The following is a 21,846-nucleotide window of genomic DNA, read 5'->3' as shown; positions in this document are numbered from 1 at the left end:
GTGAAAGTGATAGATTGTAATCAATGTTCGCTACACTCTTTAAACCATTTTTTACAGTTAAAAAAATCTCCATTGCAAAAACGCTGTTTAGAAGACACTTCCTAGTTTGTTACATTTGTGGTCGAAAATTCGGTACCGCTTCTATTGGAATTCATGAACGAAATGTTTAGAAAAATGGCATGAAAAAGAAATTTTTTAGAAGGAATAGGACCACCCGAGAGACCTCAAAGAACATTTTAAGAATCATCATCGAATAGTCATAGTGGTTATCGAATTGATTTACCATCAGAAATTACAGAATAAGTGTATACATTTATTAAAGCCGCGGAACTCGTAGCTGATGCAAATTTGACACCATGTTCAACATATGATAGGAAGCTTATTCCTAATAAAAATGAATTCCATAAACGTGTATGTAAACCATCAACACAGTACAGTTCGTATAGAGAGTACTAACAACGCAACAATAACAACAAAATCAGACAATTTAACCTTGAAAAGACGACACTTATTCAATAATGACACATTTAAGTCATCAAACAGGACCACGTAAGCTCAGTCACAACAGCAGCAAGGAGGAGAAAAGGAAGCATATCAAAGTAGACATGCTAAAATGATGCAAAGGAATCCGGTGATAGTAGTGTGTTATGTACTTAAACGTGGACATAGCATCTAGTCAATAATTAGACCATAATGTTTTAAAAAATAGCATAGAGAAAACAATAAATTGCCACCGTCAATGACAAATAAATCACCAAAACGACCATTCGGTGTACAGATTAAAATTTTGAATAATTGTGATCTGGGGAAATATAATGACGAAGCATTGGAAGCTAGCAAATTACTATTAGTTGGCTGTAGCTTATGTAAACGAACATTTAGTCTTAACAAGGTTTAAGTGAGTGAGAAAATTTTCCAAAAACGCCAACACTGATTTACGTTAAAGAGACTTTCATAGACCTTCATGATTATTACTTTGGACTCTAGTCGTTTGTATACTACTTCAGTTTCATTGATGTTTCTCAGTCCACGAGATTACATCGCACATAGCATCTGGAACCAGGATAATTCAAATGAATCACGAAACGGACAATCGAGCAATGTTGGGACACAAGTGGATGGGTGACGGTATCATTCTACTGAGATTGTTGGGACATTCCCAACCACGCGATGTTAGCTGCTGTACAAGTAAGTAGGAAGATTAAGATTCTAAAGTTTAACGGGACACCGATCCTTAGAGTCAATGTTCGAGCTGTGTTGATAGCGACAGACTACTTAACTGAGGTCTGCGCGATAAGTGAAACCAGTGGTTAGATACAAGGCTCAGAATCCATCACAGGGTGCAGATGCGTCCAGTCTTGATATTGAGTTCCGGTATTCTTTCATACGCACATCTTTATTGCGTCTTATCAAATCATATTTTCAATGCTTAGTATTTCTTAGCATGATTGCTACTAAGGTTTTTTTGAACTTCTTTACTACTCATCTTGTTCATTTCACTCGGGTTGGAGTGTTGTAGCTATGTAGACTGACTCACATTTGTATAAGGTTGTGTCTACTATAACTGACCGACTTTAGATTTGTAGTGTGGCGTCGAGTCACGTTTGACTATGATCATCACTACAAGAAGATTACGTACTAGAACAGGCTAAACTTTCGAGTAAACCAGAAATCAGAAGGCGATTGAAAGTCGTAGCAAGATATATTTGTTGGCAATCTCGTGGTATCGAAATAATACCGAGATCCGTACCGAAGGAGTACAGGCAGAACTACTGAGCAAACGTAAGTTCGTGCAAGGTCAAACCAACGGAAGACAGAATGTCTTTAGTACAGTTAAACAAACAAGTACAGCAAAACAATCACTGGTACAGTTGGTTATAATAATAATTATTTCAATTATACCGATCGCGTTCTCTTGATAAAAGTAGGTCACTACAGATTCTTGAGCGAGGCAGGGAAATTTTGGTTGCAATAAACTTTATGGTTCCAAATATGTATTACTGAAGAGTTCTGCATCGGGACGATACAGCGGTCCAGTACACTATGAGATCGATTCAGTGTTTTTCCCCTCAGCGTCAATTTTATGTTCTTAAAGCCCCAGTTCGCGTACTAATTTGACAGTTTATATATGTATATACTGGTAGGATTGCCGTACACTAGAACCCTTTCGAAGAGTATGATGATTATGAAAGATGGTGTTTTAGAAAACATTAGTCAAAATCGTTTTCCTGTGACCATTATTGGGGTAATTGTCCGTTTTTATTTCAAACTTGAACGGCCAGTGATTGTGAATAGTCAGATTGCAATACTTTTATTTCCCGGACTATTCAAGATCTCAGCTAATCTAACTCCTGACGTGCAACCACCACCATTAAAAATTTCCAATACTAAACCATCAAAGCTGTGAAATTTTGGTTCAGCGGTATTTTTTAGACAAGACCCTAACACCACTTCAGAGTAAACAAATTTTCGATAAAATTTTGACCAGTAAACCCCTAACTTGACTTAAGCGGTTTCAGAGGGTTGTAAAACTATTCACGATACACTCGAAAACAGGTAAGACGAGTTAATGAGGGATTCCTATGAGAGTGGAATAATCGCAGGATTATTCATATCATGTTCTTAGAAAAGAGGAACATTGTATAGGTATATATAAAACAGGAGTGTTTACAATACCTTCAAAACTCTCGTATGTCAAACACTTTATTTCTAATCAATATAAGAATTTTATAGGTTCAAGGTGAGTTTATTTGTTTTATTTGAGTGAAGAGAGACAAATAAGCACATCTGCGATCATCATGAATTAATCATAAATAAGTTCTGTAACCTTCAGCCCTTGACATGTTTGCATCTGACCTGAAGGTGCCTCGTTAGGAGAAGTAAATAAGATTCTCTGGAAGAGAGAAGAACAAGCGGGAAAGCGACTGGACAACTCAGTAAGCAAATAGAATGCATCTGCGTTTAATAACGAGAGTAGTTGACAACAATCGGCAAAAATACGAGAATGAGATTAAGACAATTCGACAATAAAAACAAGAGGTTGATAGTGTTGTAGTGAACAACTCGACCAGTTGACTGAATTTGGCGTTGGAGAAAATCTCCCGATGAGATGTGTGTATATTCTCTAACAAGATTTCGAAGACGATAAGATAGAAACGATCTTTGATATGAAATTAATTGTTGATTGGTTGAATTAATAGATTTTATTGCGCAGTCGCAGTTAGCTGGAAGCTAACTGAGTTAAGAATACATACGCGTCTCATCGGAGGATTTACTCCAGCCAACTGATCGAGTCGCACATTACATTTTTGGTAAATGTGTAGAAAAATGCTCTGGAACCTCAGTATACCTAGAACAAGAAAAACGGATTCAAATGTGAAATCTGAATCTACTACCGTAGCGACTCTAGTACTACATAACAAAAACTACGTGAAATAATATCAGTGTTAAAATAGGAACAATCAACTAAACCACAAATCCAACCACGTGAAAAATATCGTCCAGTCAAATCATTTTCGGTATGGGGACTGCAATGTCGTCAATACTTGATGAAATTTGTCAGCAACTGACATACGTGCGTACTAGGCGCCCTCTGTCTTAGAGAAGCGTTATAGGAGCTAAAACGATCAGATTTTGAGATTCTACCGACAAAAGGCATAAATGGTCTTTATAATAAAATGAGAACAGTATTCGAGCTTTCAAAGGTTCTTGTTTTGTTAAGAAAAGAGTTTTTATCATTCTCAGAACAATGAAGCAGAAAGGTCGGCTGCCTTCATTGGACGACTTTAAGGACTGGTAACGGCAGCATTCCTGATTTATTCAAAAACAAAACTCAAAAAGGTTGTTCTCAATAAATTTATCAAGGGCAGAAATTTAGAAATGCTATGGAACAATCTCCTGAAGGCTTGAAAGCTGCTCAGCGACAAGCAATTTTGAACAAACAGTTATCCGTGATTTCACGCTTTGAATAGTCGAGCTGCCGTGCAGGCATAGTAAACAAGAACACCAAAGGGAAGAGTCGAATAGATTTAGCACAACCTTACAGAGTTACTTGGTAAAATAGAAAAACCTTACTATAATACTTAATTTGCAAAATGTTCAATAATTGTCTCGAACTTCATTGTTCTTGCATTTCCATACTAATTGCTTTCTATTCCCGCTCTTCCTTCCTTGATCTTCCCCATCTTCTGTTGCTAGACATTACATTCCTGACTCGCGTTATATACTACTTATATCAATATAAGTAGCACGCACCACAGTATTACAAAGGTTTATGGGAGAACTGTTTATGTTAGAAATACCCAAGAAGTGAGCATTTGTTCAAGAAGAATTAAACATTTATACTTCAACTTTAACAACAGGCATGCGAGATGGAGCAAGAAGAATTCGACGTCATGTATGTTACATATTCCATTAATTTTTTATGGGAACATAAATCCTTCGCTCTATCATCGTATAGAGAGTTATTTCATCGTTCAGTTATTATTTTGTTAGATTTGAATGCAGCATATTTTTAATAAATAGTACTCTCATTCCTAAAGATGAGTCGCTTATAATGTACGTCTGTACGTGGCCAATGGGAATTCGATGGTTGTCAAAGGCAAAATAGCACTGTGATGGACGCTTGACTAATCGAATTTCATACATGATGCTTGTCGTTCAGGACTCATCATGGGAAGTTATTTTAGGCACAGACTTGTTAACTAAGTGTGAAGGATTTCTAAACTTAAAGGAAAATATATTTGCGGTTCGGAATTCGGTTTGAAAATTGGAGAGTCACAATGAGAAAGACATTCCTAGTTCTAAAATAACGATCGATGTTATTCAAATGGAAGCAAACGATATGTCGCCTTAACTTGCGAACTGCCCTCAGTAGCATTTTGACTTATTAAGAAAGTTAAAAAGTTTTATGATGCAATCGCCTGTAAATCTAAAGATATCGGACGCACAAGGGCTGTGGGTCATCGGATAGACCTATTCGTCGTGTACCTGTACAGTTCAAAGAAGCTCTTACTGATATAATACAAGACGTGTTAGCAAGTAACATGATCACGCAGTCCACATCTGCTTAGGCAGCCTTAATTTTCTTGGTAAACAAGAATGGGAACTTAAAGTCTCAGAACATGATTCTTTCCAATTGCCACGAACAGATGATACTTTCGATGCATTGGTCGGTTTGAAGTGGTTCTCAACAATAGATGCAGAATCTGGCTATTAAGAAATAGAAGTACATCCAGATGATCAACACAAGCCGGTTTTCACCACACCATCAGGTATATATGAATCCCAAACGATTCCGCTTGGTCTAACTAGTGTGCCTTCTACTTTCCAACGGCTAATTCATACAAAGCTGTCTAGGTTGGTGCCACATCCTTATAAGGTGTATCTGGATGACGTTATAATACATGGAGCAACTATTCAAGAACATCTAAAAAATTTGCAATAATATTCAAATGCTTTCAGAAATTTGGTCTAAAAGTACAACCATCGAAACGCTACCTGTTGAAGAAGCAAGTTAAATTTCCAGGTTATATCGTTAACGATCAAGCAATACACTCAAATAGCGAGAGTCGATATTATCCGAAACCAAGTAGTCCCATAGAATGCTAATGAACTCTGCAGCTTATTAGGCTTAACAACTTATTATAGGTTTGTAGAAAGATTTTCAGAAATTGCAGCTCTTCTTCATATCTTGCCAGGAAGGTATGTTAACTTTGAATAGATTGATAAGTGGCAACAAATTTTCAAACCGATTAAAAGAGTTATTGTGTTTGACATCAATTTTAGCACATCCGGACTTTTTACATAATGTTGGCCGTTTCATCCTAGATACTGATGCAAATGACCCAGCTGTCGGTCCTGCATTATCACATGTTTCTTCGACTAGAAAAAAAAGTTACTGTGTATGGAAGCCGAAAGTTACATAAGTGAGAAAAAATGATTGTACACCACACAGAAAGATGCTGGAAGCTGCTTACTTTGTGCGCCACTTCCGACATTGCCTAATGAGACATACGTTTGTCATTAACATTGATCATAAAGAGTTAATACGCTTACGGAATTCAAGAGATTCCGAAGGGTAAATTGCTTAATGGCTAGAGCGCTTACAAGAATATAACTGCGACTCCATTCATAGACCTGGTAAACAGCATCAGAACGTGGACGCCTTACTATATAGGGCAGCTAAACCACATCAACAAATATAACAGGGTTGAAAATTATGGGAGATATTGAACGGGCTTATATTCAGGCAACAGATCCAGGAACTTCAATAGTGTATGACGATTTAAAAAACCGGAGTTTTCGGCCGTCTTTTAGAAGAAATCCAAGGTGTGAGTTGAGATGGTAGGTTTCTATGGAAATTCTTAACAATGATAGATGGAGTATTACATTTTCGTTATGGACCACACTATTCGAGATAACAAGTCTATGGTCGGTGGTGTCTTGGATAAAGTTTATAAAGATATGAACAAAAGAAACGAGAGATATACAAAATTATGTCAGAACTTGTAAGATCTGACAAATGACTAAGAGACTAAAAGACGACCAGCTAACACCCTTGATAAATATTAAAACCCGAAAGAGATAGTTGGGATTGACATTATTAAGCTGTTACGGGAAACTAACAGGGAAAATAATTAAGCTTTGATCATGGTTGATCACTTTATAAAGTGGTACCAAGCAATTACCTTGGAAAATATGGATGTCCAAAGTGTAGCTAAAGTGGATGCTCGTTGGGATGCCCTAGTTGAAAAGTACACTGACTAAAGACCTAGCTATAAACAAATGTTTACAGGTATCTGGCAGTATCGTTCACAAGTCAACCAGAAATACAATTCATCTACTATGGACAGGAAGGGATATGAGGATTCCTTAGGAGATGCTAACACGTACAATGAACCAAGACACTTTATTAGTTTCAGATATGGTCATGAAGCTTCGAGGTGATACATTGAGGTATCATAATATGGCCAGAGTACAGTTGGGTGTAGCACAAAAATATCTGAATGAGTATTATGATAAGGAAAGTCAAGAAGTACCATTACAACCAAGAGCAGTAACTAAGCTACACAGAGAATAGATAAGTTTTTAACAGAATATACAATTGAAAAAAAAGACACCAAAGATGATCCTAATTTACAAATATATTATTTATTTATAACAATCTACCAAATGCTCAATTTATTCGAAATTATCGGATCAAACCTTGGTAATAATACCTACTAATTTACCTATGTTCGTTCACTAAAATTGTCTAAAACTAGAGTAAGACTATATATATGGTTAGCCAAAGCTTGCATCTCACTTTTTAAAAAATTGATTCACGACTATGTTCTGTTTAATGTTTTACAGGTCTCAAAGTGGGAAAAAATTAACTCTTATCGTTGTGTAGTTTCACATCATATCCTGCGTTCCGAGGAGATTGCTAAGTTAGGTGTTCCTACTAAATTACTATTGCTATGTTCCCATTGAAATGTTAATATTTCAATTAACACACTGCTTTGGGATTGTAGCTTTTTGTTACTTCAAGAAAATGTTTTCGTATGTAGAGATTATTGAAAGCGATTGAACACAGCATTAAGGAGAGGGAAGCGGTGTAACATTATCAACACGTTAAGATAGAAACGACCTTTGAGCTGGGAATATACACACATCTCATCAGGGGATTTACTCCGACGGCAAACACACAGCGAAACCTCTCAACTCTATTTGTGACTTTGGCTTAGCAACAGTTTTAACTTTTCTGAGCATATTGCATCTCAAGTATCCAAAGCTAGAAAGCTCATTGTATTCATAATGACAAACATCAATAACATCGAAAAGACTATTAATAAGCAAAAAGGTATCTTACCCGTTCTTGAGTATGGTATTTCAGTTTACAGTAATTGCAAGCATAATGAAATGATCAGAATTGAAGGTGTTTAAAGATTCACTAAAGTTGTTTTGGGATATTCCGACAGCAAGGAATATCATCAAAGATGTCTATGACTCAAGTTAGAACCTCTCTGGATCAGGCGTATTGAATTAAACCTTGTCTTTATCTATCAACCTATAAATTGTATTTCTTATTATTCGACATCCAACCCTACGTAATCTATGATGTCATCCCACAACCTACGCAATAAAAAATATTCTACCAATTCCGAGAACCTACACAAACTCAACCATATGGAACAGATTCCTAATGAACCTCCGTAGCAGTAGAACTATAACCCGGCTCGGAAGTCTCCTTGATGATTTACTTTCCGAAAGTGGGTTGTCACCTATTAAATATCAGTGTTTAGTAATGATTTATACAAACAAAGGTATATAACACGTAGAAATTGATATTTGAATATCCTTTGCAATTAATTGTAACTTTCATAACATCGTTCAAAATCATTATCACATAAAAGTTTGTACTAATATCAAGTTTTAATTTGTATCCTATTACATAAATTTACATATATTCACCCGAATGCAATAAAAAAGTAGGAAAAAAATAAACGGTTTATTTCGGAGGTCGATATTCATTACACTCTTATTATCTCATACTTTTCCGTCTAAACACTAGTCTTAAGTATCCGAATTTTGTAATTAAGACAATATCAATAAAATTTAAAAAAATTCAGATTCATTTTATCTTCACTACGTATATATAACTCATATAATGGCTAATATTTGAACGAAGGATATTCTTTTCGATAAATTCTTTTCACGTTCCACAATTATATATGCAAAAAAATGGACAGATTAAGGGCAAAGCACATCGTTTAAAGTATTTTAATTTAGGATTGTTAAACAAACGACACTAAGACCTATTCTAGATAGGTATAACTCTCCTTACCATACTATAGCTAAATGGTTGTTAATTCTATTGAAACCTCTCCATGAAAAGCTTGTAAAACAATGTTCAGGATGTATTCCAATTTGTTGACAAAATCAAAAATGCAAATACGTTGGGATTAAAGATGATGTTATTGGATGTAACATCGTTATTCACAAACGTCGAAATCATTGAGACTGTGGAATACATAGGTGAACAACTGATTGAAAATGAAACTGGAACTACTGTTCCTATGAATACCGTGAAAGAGTTATTACTCAAATGCACCACGTATGTGAATTTCAGGTTCAGCGGTGAAATATATTGACAAACAGATGGTGTTGCAATGGGTTCACAACTGAGCCCTATACTAGCTGATATTTTTCTAGCCAAACTAGAAAATGGTCCGTTAAAAAAGATTATTCAGAACTTCACATTTTACTGTAGATATATGGATTACATGTTCATCCTCTGTAAAGATAATACTTTACAGCATGAGGTTCTTAGGCGATTTAATGAGGAACATCCAGCCATTCAGTTTACATCTGAAGAGAGTGATGGTCGAATAGCCTTTTTGGACGTTCTCTTAACTAAAAGTGCGGATGGATCGTTAAAAAGAAACAAACAGAAAAAGTACATGGACTGGGCAGTATCCGTAATTCCTTAGCTTCGTACCTCTACAGTACAAACGAAACTTAATCAAAACCCTTAGTTACCGTATACGCACTATATGTTCTGCTCATTTAATTCAAGATGAGCCTAACGCCTTGCGTAATACTCTCAGGGAGAATGATTACCCTAGAAAATATATAATTAAATATATGATCACGAAAGTAGGCGGAATGCAAACAGTGAAGAAGTCCCAGTTAATGCGTCTACAATTCAGAGGGGATATGGCTAGTCAAATGTTAACTCAGAGATTACGCAGGACAATACAAAATTCTTTTAACGCCCAATGGTGACACCGAGGCCATAAGATGAATTACCTAGAATGACTACCTAATTTTGTATTTATCAGTTCGACTGCTCCTGTGGAGCGAGTTCTATTGGTCGAAGTTCTAGGAATTTTCATGCTCGTGAGCACCTCCCAGCGCACCTAAACACAAGTTTGATGAAGAAAGTGAACAGCTCGATATTGGCCCATTTAGTACGAACTGGTAATAGTGACAGTATAAACCACTCTTCTTCAACTATTCATAAGGTCAGTATTTTTTGCCAAAGCTTGTCAGACTTAAAGCCCTTCAAACGGCTGAAGCAGTAGCCAACTGGATGAAGAAACCGGAGGTATGAGTACAGAAGATCTATCTCCAACCACTCCTCTTACCCTGACCAACAACAGGTCAGTGACATAATTCGACTACGACCTTTCATAGTCAGCTATAATTGCATCTGTTATCGTTATTCACAAATCTTTGTATTATTATTACTATTGTTTAAGCATCATTATTAATCTCCCCTATACATGATTCATTCACTATGAATTTATCCCTCCTTATTACGTTTTACTAATTTTTCACACAATATAGCTTTCCACTAAACATTTGACCGAATTGTAATTGCACTATTATTACTCTCACCCTATCTGACCCATATTTCTTCCGATCATGGATCTTAAATTCCACATATACGCAGATTCAAGTTAACATTCTATCTGAGTCATATCAACATTAACAATTTTATTGTATTTTGTTCAACAATACTAAATTCACATACGTTAAACGACGAACTTTGACTTAACCTGGCCATTTTTCGGATTATTAATTTGGATACATAATTGTAGAAAAGGATATTCTTCGTTCGAATATTAGCCTTTTTAATATAGGGATCTTTAAACGATCAAATATAATGATATTTGATTATCCTTTGCAATTAATTGAGACTATTGTAGCATCACTCCAAATTACTACTACACAAACACATACACTACTATCAAATCTTATTGCAATAAGCATTTATTTTTAATCTTTTTGTTGTTCATTTGGCGATATACACATAGTCGTTTATTTTTGTTCTGTGTTCACTAACACCCTTACTAAACTATTAACGGGTTTCGCGTTTCCTTCATTTCTATCCCCGTGATTAGCCTGCCTACAACATAAATATATTTCCACACCGAAGACCCAACACAATCCAACAACAATAAACAATCAAAAATACATATAAGGATCGGGAATACAAAACTCATCTGACACCTGTCAGACTATTTACATATCTGACTAAACAGACAACCAATCACGATCATTCTCGCCCATACATCATAAACCCATTGGATCTATGGTGGATAGAAACGAATAGATTCGGAAGAGATGTTGCTGTACTCTGGTCACGAGGAAGAAAATGCTCCGCACACACAGGGAGTTGTTCTGATGACATCCAAAGAGGCACCTAAAGCACTCATAGGATGGGAACCTCGTGGACCCAGAATCATCAAAGCATCCCTCAAAACAAAGAAAGGGGGAATCACAATGAATGTTATTCAATGTTATGCACAAAACAATGATAGCAATGACGACGATAAAGATCAGTTTTTTTAGAGGCTGCAATCGATCTTAGTGAAGTGCCCAGGAAGGGACCTGACCATTCTGATGGGGGGCTTAAATGCCGAATTCGGGCATGAAGATGTCTTGGGACGACATGGACTGACTGGAAGAAAGAAACGAGAATGGTGGAAGATTCGCAAATCTACGTGCATTCAACAAAATGGTTATAGGTGGCACAATATTCCCACACAAACACATACACAAAGCCACATGGGTCTCATTAGATCACACTACAGAGATTTAGACGGATCATATTTACATCAGTAAAAAGTTCGGAAAGTCAATGGAAGGCGTAAAAACCAGGAGAGGAGCTGACATAGCTTCAGATCACCACATGGTGGTAGCCGAAATAAAACTGAAGATAAAGAAACATTGGACAACTAGAGAGACAGCATTAAAAACGTTCAATACATCCTTCCTTTGAAATACTGACAAATCCAAGATAGCTCTCAGCATCACGTTCCAAGCCCTACAAGATCTACTCAAAGAAGATGAAACCACTATGGAGGATAATTGAAAAAGGATCAAAAAAGTATAGTGGACAGCTTGCATGCAACTAGACGATTTGGATTCCGTAGATGACCTAGTGTGGTGCGTGCTACTTATATTGATATAAGTAGTATATAACGTGAGTTGAAGGAACGTAATGTCTGGCAGCAGAAGATGGAGAAGATCAAGAAAGGAAGAACGAGAACACAATGGAATTTGTTTGGTGCTTTTCTTTGACAGAATAAACCTGGGTTTTTTGATGATCTCCAGGGATGAGTTCAAAGGCGTAAGTCTTAATCTTAAACCGCGTAGGTGTCTTTTGCGACATAATAGAGACAAGATGCGCAAATTGGCGAAAAAACACCCGCAAATATAAAATCGATATCGCTATGCGTAAAAACAGAAGGAATATGTAATGTTCCAGGTAACAGACTCACATTTTATGGTTTGGTGTACCGGATCACGTCAGGCTCAACACTAAAGATGGAATAGTTGCTCATAGTTTGACAACGCCTTTACATGTAACACCATTATAGTTAAGGAAACCAACCTAATCAAATCAGAAATGATGGGGATCGAAGATATATTTGGAAGGCTGTCAATATATCGAAAAGTGTTTGGTCTGAGCTGGCTATTCGTCACAAGGGATGGTTAGCACGGCGTACACACCCGCGATCTGATGCAAATTCGTGACAGAGTGCCTTAAGCTAGAGTATGTCCAGTAAAACAAATGAGGTCAGCATCAATCTCGAAGACTTACTAAACTATTTTGATTTTATTACCGTTACTGAGGAATTCCATTACTACGTTTAATTCTTCGCTTAATGTACGAAACGATCGTTCTGCGTAAGTACAGCTATCGTGTGTCAACTGTCTTTCGTAATTAGTGCGACGTCCAACAATAATGCTTTTATATATATATATCAGTTTTTGTAACCACATTTGAGTGATACGTCACTCGTTATCAAGAAAAAGCCCGAAACATGCTTTCAAAACACCATAGCATATTTCGGTATTCTATAACGATCCATGAAGTGCAACGTGATGGGCTAAGTGTTGACCATGGACTTAACGGTAATGACCTAGAATCTGGCTTTAGACTTATTTCATTCGTTTTCCATTACCCCATCCACGCTGACGGATCAATTTGTTGAAAGAGCACAGTCTCTGATTGCAGGAATGTTAGCTCGTCAGATATTGGGATAAGGTGGAACAGATACATACTGTACAATGTGTCCGTAACCTAAATTATAGTACGTGATCAATGTTAGCTGGTTAGAGTAGGTACTGAATGTTGATAACATCATCACAGCAGTATGAAGAAAAGGTTCAACAACGATGGTTCATGTTTTAAGTCAATAATTCCGTTTTGGGATACAATGTACAAGTGTTCATTAAATAAACTTGATAGCAGGCTACCATCAAAACATCCACTTGACGTTGTAAGTCCTATCTAACTGATGTGCCACAACAATCGGCTTCACGACATGTGCAAATATAACTTCGGACAAAGTCGTCAGTAAGACAACGTTAACTACGGTATATTGCTTCTATAGTCACTAACACATGTTTAGATTTGATTGTACAAATAGCTTCCTTATATGTGCTACTACTGTGTGTCAATAATGTACTCAAAAGTAATTTTTAACATATAACGCCATGCCTCCTCCATTGAAATTTATTACCCTATCATTTCTAGTACAAATGTATCCTGCAATAATCTAAGCACGGCCTACATCTACTATAAGCAACACTTTAGTGGCAAATATACCGAGTTAATTCTTTTAACATTAGGCTGGACAAGGATGTTATATTTCTGATATAACGAGCGTTTGTGTAGCAAAAACCCAACGTCCATTTGCGAGTTAATTGTTTTACCCATATTGGTCTTGGATGCACAAAGATGCCTGAGCTTAAGTACAAAGATACTCGATATACCGAGTCACAAAGTATCTTGTGTTCACGTTGTAAGTTATATGCAAAATAAAATAAGGGAAGTTAATCGAACTATGGGGGCTCCATACACATCCCTACAAGCATCTTTTATCCTACATGTAATTGTAAATATACTGTGACCTTATTTTGGCAGCACTAAGCAAAAGGGCTTCATCTACTCAGGTTTATCGAGAATAGGGAACACAATAACGAAATAAGATCGCAAACAAAAACAAAAACTTAGAACCACTAAACACACTGATAAAGGGTCAAAGTACATAAGACTATTAAAATAAGTAGTGAAAATCTCGAAGAAACAGCAAGAGCATAAATTATGAATACTTTGAAAGGCATACGGACTAGTTTACAGTAAAAAAAATCAGACAACTAGGTTACTTTATTTATTGGGAAACATATGGATTAAAATTAAGAGGACAATCGACCAGTGAGACAAATGAATGACAAGTTCACTTGCTTCTATGATGCTACATTACCGATAACGATTACTGTCTTTGTTTCTAACCTATCAACCACATTCAAAGATAAAGAAGTTACAAAAATTTGGGAGAGAATCACTTTGAAAATAGATTGTAGATGGAACTCTATTTAGAATGGTAGTATTTATATTTCTTTTTCGCATACATTTGGCAAATATAAAGCAAAACAAAAGAAGAATACAACATTATGACTAATATAAACAATTTATTATAAAACCACTACTTGACATAAAAGGAAGAATTAAACAGATATCCTCTCACAATACCAACCTTTCTTTTTTAACAGGTATATCACACTCTGGAACATCATTCTTATTTAGATTATTTTTAGTGTTGAAATGTGTGCGAGTGGTAACATAATCTTGATTGGTTATCTGAGTATTATCGGTTTTCGAAACATTATCAACAACAATCAGAGGAGATGAAGAATCTCTCAAACTATACGTATGATTATCCAATGTAGAAAGCCATTGGAACATACTGAACATTAACAATAGAATTGACAAAAGTTAAAGAAATTGACAGTTGTTGGAAATATTTTAACATCTTAAGGAATACAACGAACACATGGAATTCCGCGACAAGCAAAAACATGGTACAATCACAAATAATGTTGCCAGATCATAAGTGGAAGACCAGGTTGCCTATTGTGGTGACTAAAATAAGGTCATATTGGCTTGGGTATTTGATTCTTTATATATTATCAACATAGACAAGTAGGTTGGAGAGGGAGCAACGACAAGAGAACCATATTTATGGTTAGAGAGTGATATGAACAGAGAAACAAGAAGCCTTAACAAACTACGGAAGCTATTTTTGGGGACGTTACTTCATTTAATTCAAAGCTTGTAAAACAGTAACATTTATTTTTGTTTCTAGTCTATTCTACAGATTATAAGCTTTCGTCTGATGTATAGTTCACTGCTGTAGCCCGTTTTGTTCCAAAGCTATTGTAATTTAAACGTATTATTTTGTACTCTATTTTCTACGCTCATCTCCAGTTTTGGACAAAATTGTATTTTCATAATTATTGTACGGTGTGGTCGGGTCCGAAATCGGGAATCAATAGAAGTGTTCTAGTTGACTGTCTTCTCTCACTCGCGTGCGTGTCAGCCGATCAGTTGATAGAATAGTTTTCTGCTCTCTACCCCACTTCGAACTCATACATACTAACCTCAAGGTGGTGCTGATTTCTCACGATGGGTCGAATCTAAAATTACACAGCTCACCTTGTTTCCCGGATTACCGTCGAAATGCGAAGATCCAATATTCCGACATCTATTGGCGAAACGGACATGTATAACAGATATAAAGTAGTTGTACTTTGAGTTTTGCGGTCTCACTCACAGGTCATTAAGTTGCAGAGGACAAAGTCTCGAAGTATTCTTCCATTAGGTGGGCACCAAAGAAATAACAACTGTCACCATACGTTTCACAGCGCTGTAGATCACAATGACAACTATTACTATCGTGACTTGTAGAGTTGAGTAAAACTATGGGACAGTCCTAAGCATATGCCAGAATGGACACCACGCTAATCTAAGACTTAAGAATCTCGTTCAGTCAGTCAGCTACAACGCAGGACCAAGCACTTATATGCATCGGTCTAAGTTGCCATACCTCATTAACACAGCAAGATGAACACCGGATGCATAAGAGTAGTTAATTCAGAGGTGGTAATATATAAAAGGAAGATTGCAATAAGGATATAGTACAGGAAGAAAGAATTAGTTCGTAGAAAGAAAGATATGAAGCGATTTTAATCTCTTAGTTTAAGGGAGGACAGTGAGTGTATACACCTACGCCATTGTGATCGATTCTGAGCCATGTCACCAAGAGTCTCCAGCCATTGGTTACGAAAGTCACGCGGACCCTAACCAAGTAGTCTCCATCTACCAATATGGCTAAGACTAGAAGTTAGCGACTTCAAGCACTGATGCCACGTTTTGGTTTGGCCACCACTTACTTTCTTTCAACCATCCCCTACCCCGGTTAGCATTACACGTCGTGGTAATCGGTGTTCAGTCATACGTAACACGTGACCCAACCATCTCAGTCGATGAAGATTCACAACCTCATCGACTGATTTACCATCATTCCCTAATACCCTGCGTTTAACCTCACTATTACTTACTCGGTTATCTCAGCAGACGCCAGCAATATTTCTAAGGCATCTGTGGTCAAATACTAGTAGTTTACGAGTGTCTTCTACTCTTAAAGGCCATGTTTCGCTGCCGTAAAGTAAAACAGAACGGACTTCCGCGCAGTATACTCGTCCTTTTATTGATAGACGGATACTTCGCCTACGCCATAGGTGACGTAAGGTGGCAAAAGCGAAGCGAGCTTTTCGAATCCGTGCTGAGAGTTCGTCCGATACCAGCCCATTGGGGCTGATCAGACTTCCAAGATAAGTGAGGTTGTCGACGCGTTCGACTACTTCACTCCCTATCCTTGGTTCAGGTGTCTGATAATTATCGAGGTTAGTATTTTAGATACTATATTTGTTAAACTAATCCCTCTATGGTTGTCGAAAAATGATTTGACCCTTTCTTATATATTGGGACGATAAGTGATTGCGACCAGTCAGAGGGGATAACGTTTAACTCCCAGATCTTAGCTAAAATATTAGTCAACTTAATCGCTAAAATTGGACCACCATCCTTAAAGACCTCTGAAGCCAATTCATCTGAACCAGCTGCCCTTCCTCGTTTCAGATTAACTATAGCTTTCTCAACTTCAGCAAGAGTTGGGGGACCTACTTCAATGTTAAAAATAAACGATTGTCTGAGCACAGTTGCAGCAGACGATCAACATTATCCGTTCGTTGTGCTGGAATACAAAACACCCACCTAAATACCTTAAACTACCAATCTGGGCATTAGAGTCACCCCCTACGAGTACTATATCTGAACGTTTAGGTTTCTGAAGAAGTTCAGATAACTTTACGTAAAATTTATCTTTCACTTCATCTGAGTTGCAGTCGGTGGGAGCGTAGGCAGAAAGGACAAAAAGGCAACAACGTGTGTCCCTATCCTTCCGAGTCCTTACGGAGCCGTTTAGCCGAACAGCACATAAACGACTGTTAACGGGGATCCACTCTAACAGTGCTTGTTTCACCCTCATGCATGGTGCTATGTCTACACCTGCCAGTCCACGAGAGCTGCGCGTCGGGTCACCAGATACACGGAGGGTGTATCTCGTTGGCTCTCCGTTTTGCCGAGGTGAGGTCAAGTGAATGACCACACTGGAATCCTGTATGCGTGTTTCGGAGACACAGCATACATCACTGGTAAGAGATTCTGTGGTTTTAGCCAAGGAAGCCTGCTGACCGATTTGACATAGTGTTCGTACGTTGAAGGCTCCAATGTGTAGTTTGTAGCGAGGTTTCAGTAGACCTGGGACAGCATTTTGCGCACTAGAATCGTTGGCTATGGTGACACTTGAGGTGGAAGCCGAGAGAGGAAATTTAAAGTTGAAAGTCGATGTAGGAGGAATAATAGGAATTGAAGAGGAAGGTTGATTATGAATACAGTGGTCTTGAGTGCTGTTAGAGGTATGAGGGCGGTTTTCACTTCCCGGTTGCCCACACCGTGGAAGGGTTCTTCTGGAGGTACCTGAAAAGGAATTTGGATAAAAAGGTGGTCTTAGTGACCTGACAGCGTGACCGCAGTGCCCAAGGGACAACTGCTTGAGGTCGGTCACACACGACCTTGTGATGGGTAATTTTTGTGTTAGCTCCGTACTTATTGAGACATTATCGCCGGAGACGGATATCCGTGGGATAAGGCGAGGTGTGCATTTTTAGGGTCGACCTTTTCTAACCCCACCCCTCCTTGTGGGAAGGCAGCATCGCTGTCATGCTGGTTGTCTGAAGGAAACACCATACTGCTGTCAAACCTCTGTACATTCAGCAGTACGACTTCGCTTTCGGACCTTGGGTTTGCTGCTCTTATCGCTCTTCAACCGACCTGTCTGACATGGTAGGTGCATCGATTCTCTCTCTAACTCCAGACTTGCTTGACGAAATATATAAAGACAGTTACTAGTGTGGACATGATCACTTTTTACTTGATTTTTCATTAGGAAGTGATTGCAAAGAAGGACAGAAAAACTATCAGTGTTACATAACCACATTTTCTAAGAAACCACAGTTGCAAGGAAATAATTATACACTGAAACTTAACTTAATGGGTACATGAAAAACCGTGGTACGGATAACAAACTAATATTGAATACTTCATAAATGTGAAAGGATACGACTTTTCCACTGACTCAATTCGATCAATATGTTCATATACATATTGCATCTTGAATTCGTTTCTTTGCTCCTGTTAATAGAAAGGAAAAAAATAGGCAGAGAATATTATTTAAAATCTAAAAAAAACACATTAGCTACACATTAGATTAGCATCAGCGCTAACGATTAGAAAAATATAGCACTATTTAATATTACTGCTTTGTGATTAGTGTGTGAAAAATTCAGTCCTATGATAGGTTAGTTGGCGCTGGAATAGCTCTGTAGTCACTTTTGTGATCACTGACATTGAATTCTCATAAAGAGCACCATTTTTCTTAAGAATAAAGATATACTTTGTTGACGAGTTTCAGCAAGTCAGTAAGAACGTAGAACTTCGTACGTACGTACATCAGTTCAAGTTGCCATACCACGTTAGAATATAGCTGTAGTTGTCGATTCAAATCCCGTAGTGGTAGAGGTAGTAAGAATATAAGCAGTAATCGGAGACACTAGGGTTTGAAGATGTTATTCAAGGAGTATAATCCAGTGAAATAAATTTGGAAAAAGAAAAAAGACAAGGAGTGAGTTTCAGCAAACAAGAAACCTAGGAAAAACCGACGTTTTGCCTCCAGTTATCTAAGGATACAATGAACAAGTAAAAAATAACTATTGCATCATATTTAATACTATCCGAATGCTCTTCTTTAGATAAACATTTAGATTTTAACTCGTGAAAGACAAAGAAGTGTTGAGTTATCGAGTTTGTGCATGAAGGTTGACTAAGGTGTTTTGTGGAAAACGACAGAACAATTGTATAGTAAACTTTTATTACAGACTTACGTAAAAGTCAAAGAACTATTGTGAGGGATAAGATACTGCTTAAGTGCCACTCCCTGGGCCTTTGACCGTAAGGTCTAATCCACAAGGTAATGGAGATAGTCTTATGGTTGCCGGTGATCAACAACAGGCTAATACGCCATTTGTCCCTTTAAAATACTGGAGCCCATGTGTACATTGGTTTGTAACCAGAGTTTTGCAACTCCCGTAGGTGGATCCTCCATGTCCACCAATCCGGTTAAAGCACCCGAGTTTCGCTTTTCGTCCTACCGATTCCGTAAATAACACCCTCACCGCGAGAATGAAATAGCTTCGTACATAAGGCTAAATCCAGACTTTTAACTAATTTGCGATATAGTAAACCCCAATTTATAATGTGATATAAAAAACAACTATCGAAAACCTCACTGGAAATGAAAATAGTTCACAGACAGACTTCAATAAGAAAGTTTATTTGTATCAAATTGATAAAGCAAGTAGTAGAAAGATTCGAAAAACTCACTTCATATTTACTCCAATCAATTGGTTGATGGATACCGTCATTTTGATATTTTGTATTATACTGACTAAAGTCCACTCGGTTAAGCATAAGACCTAGTCCTGGAGCTTTCGGTATATCTACCTACATATAAATGAAAGAGAGCATAAACGTGTCGACAGTCTATTTTTTCAAATCTAATGACAAAAGTTGGAAACTGTAAATAGGTTGTTAGTTCTTATACCACAGAAACACACAATTAAACTCGCGGGGCTGGGACGCGTCAGAATCGCTAGCTTATTGGTCTTTGGTCAGAGTCTTTGTTCCGTTCTCAAATTAAGTGAACTCGTAATCGCTCCAAACGGCAGATAAATTAAATGGTTAGGAGACAGACTAAGAATTCGTATGTAAGCATATAAATAATCAACAACTATAAATAAACACGGATATTTATACAGTACACACTTTATTCTTACTCTTTCTTTACTGAACACAATATCAAATACTGCTTCTGTTGCATAACCACGTAGAACAGCTAATGCTAAACCAATCATTTTACGTATTTGATGCAGCATAAACGACTGACCAGTAATACGTATAATAGTATATTGATGCTCACCGAGTAGAAATGTTGGCATACATTTGGCTGATATAATATATCGATTACAACTGCTATCCGTTGCAAGTCTTGTGTTAAAATTAATCAAAAGAAAAGTTTAAATGTCGAACTGAAGAGTACGAAAATAGACTAACAAATAATTGAAAAACAAAGATATAGATTAACACACTTTTGACTTATTGAAAAATATTTTACATCACCCATATATTGGATGGTTGAAGGTAATCGGCAAAACCATGGTTCACCAAAATCTCGAGATAGTTGCTGCTCCTCAAGAAAGATCGTGTAATTTTAATAGGTCTAAAGATACTCGTGATCTTGGAGTACATGTCATTTAATATCACGGTCAGTTGTGATATTGACACGCTAGTCAAAGTATTCAGTTTGAGTCACTACTGTCTATCAATTGTTAGAAGATATTACGATGTTATGTTCTGACTGTGCATCAACTTAAAAATGCATAAGGAAGGAGCACAATATATATAACTCAACAATTTAGCTACAATTGTTAATCAAAGCAGTATAACCCATCGGTTTTGTAAACTGTTACATGTATTAACTCACTGACTGATTTGTATCAACTATAGCTTCGTTGTTACTCACTGTGTTATATTTTAGGATCTTTCCTTGATATACTGGGCATAACTCATAAAATGATAAATCGTATAGTAGTATTCCATAGATCGAAACAAACATTACGATAAGAGGAACACGAATACGAATAGTTTAGCTACTTAACAATTATACGGTCCAGAAATAGATTCCAACAGTTACCATTCATTATTCTCATCGACACGAGCAACAGGAGGTCAACAGACTGAAATACTAAGTTATCTGTTTGTATAACTTCATTTTCTCGTTGTAAAATATACTCAATCACTAGTAAGCATACAAGCGGTCCATACTATGAATGGATACTTGATGTGTACCTAGAACTGCACCAAACATGACAAAAATTACTGCGCGTAACCAACAATGTTACACAGCATATCACGAACATGTGGCCACCTGTATTTCTGAAAGTGTGCCAACTAGCTCCCGAAAAGTTAGAAATTATTCCGCCAACGAACAGCACATGGGTATCTCCCTTGCACATGGTTCCTGAAAGGGACAGCAATGATTGGCGTTCAACTGATGATTGTCGGCGAGTGAATACGGAAATCACTCCTGATTGCTATTCCTTGTAGCACATTCACGATTTGACAGCTACCCAAAAAATGACTTTTTCCAAAATCGATCTTGATAGAGCTTATAACCACATTTCCCATGGCTGCTGACAACATTCCTAACACCGCTACCATTACTACATTCGGACTCTACGGAATTTTGCATACGCGTTTCGGTTCCTGTAGTGCTGCTTAAACTTCCCACAGATTCATCGACGACGTCTTTAGAGTTCTCAACGTCG

At 37.2% G+C, this 21,846-nt stretch overlaps 1 protein-coding gene across 1 annotated transcript in view; it reads right to left on the bottom strand.

Annotated features, from left to right (window-relative positions):
• Positions 1 to 8,733: 8,733 nt before the first annotated feature.
• Positions 8,734 to 21,846, bottom strand: part of PUS1 (tRNA pseudouridine synthase 1) — a 30,068-nt gene continuing 16,955 nt past the window's right edge. The window contains exons 6-9 of the mRNA XM_035732537.2: positions 20,296 to 20,506; positions 19,844 to 19,963; positions 18,525 to 18,595; positions 8,734 to 14,747 (exon numbers count right to left, since the gene is read on the bottom strand). Of these exons, the coding sequence (XP_035587225.2) occupies positions 14,525 to 14,747; positions 18,525 to 18,595; positions 19,844 to 19,963; positions 20,296 to 20,506 (625 nt within the window). The 3' untranslated portion in view covers positions 8,734 to 14,524. The remainder of the gene's footprint in view (positions 14,748 to 18,524; positions 18,596 to 19,843; positions 19,964 to 20,295; positions 20,507 to 21,846) is intronic.

The sequence above is a fragment of the Schistosoma haematobium genome, chromosome 4, assembly GCF_000699445.3.
Source record: "Schistosoma haematobium chromosome 4, whole genome shotgun sequence".
Classification (NCBI taxonomy): Eukaryota; Metazoa; Platyhelminthes; class Trematoda; order Strigeidida; family Schistosomatidae; genus Schistosoma; species Schistosoma haematobium.
Note: the sequence above shows the minus strand (reverse complement) of the source record. Positions and strands in the feature narration are given on the sequence as shown.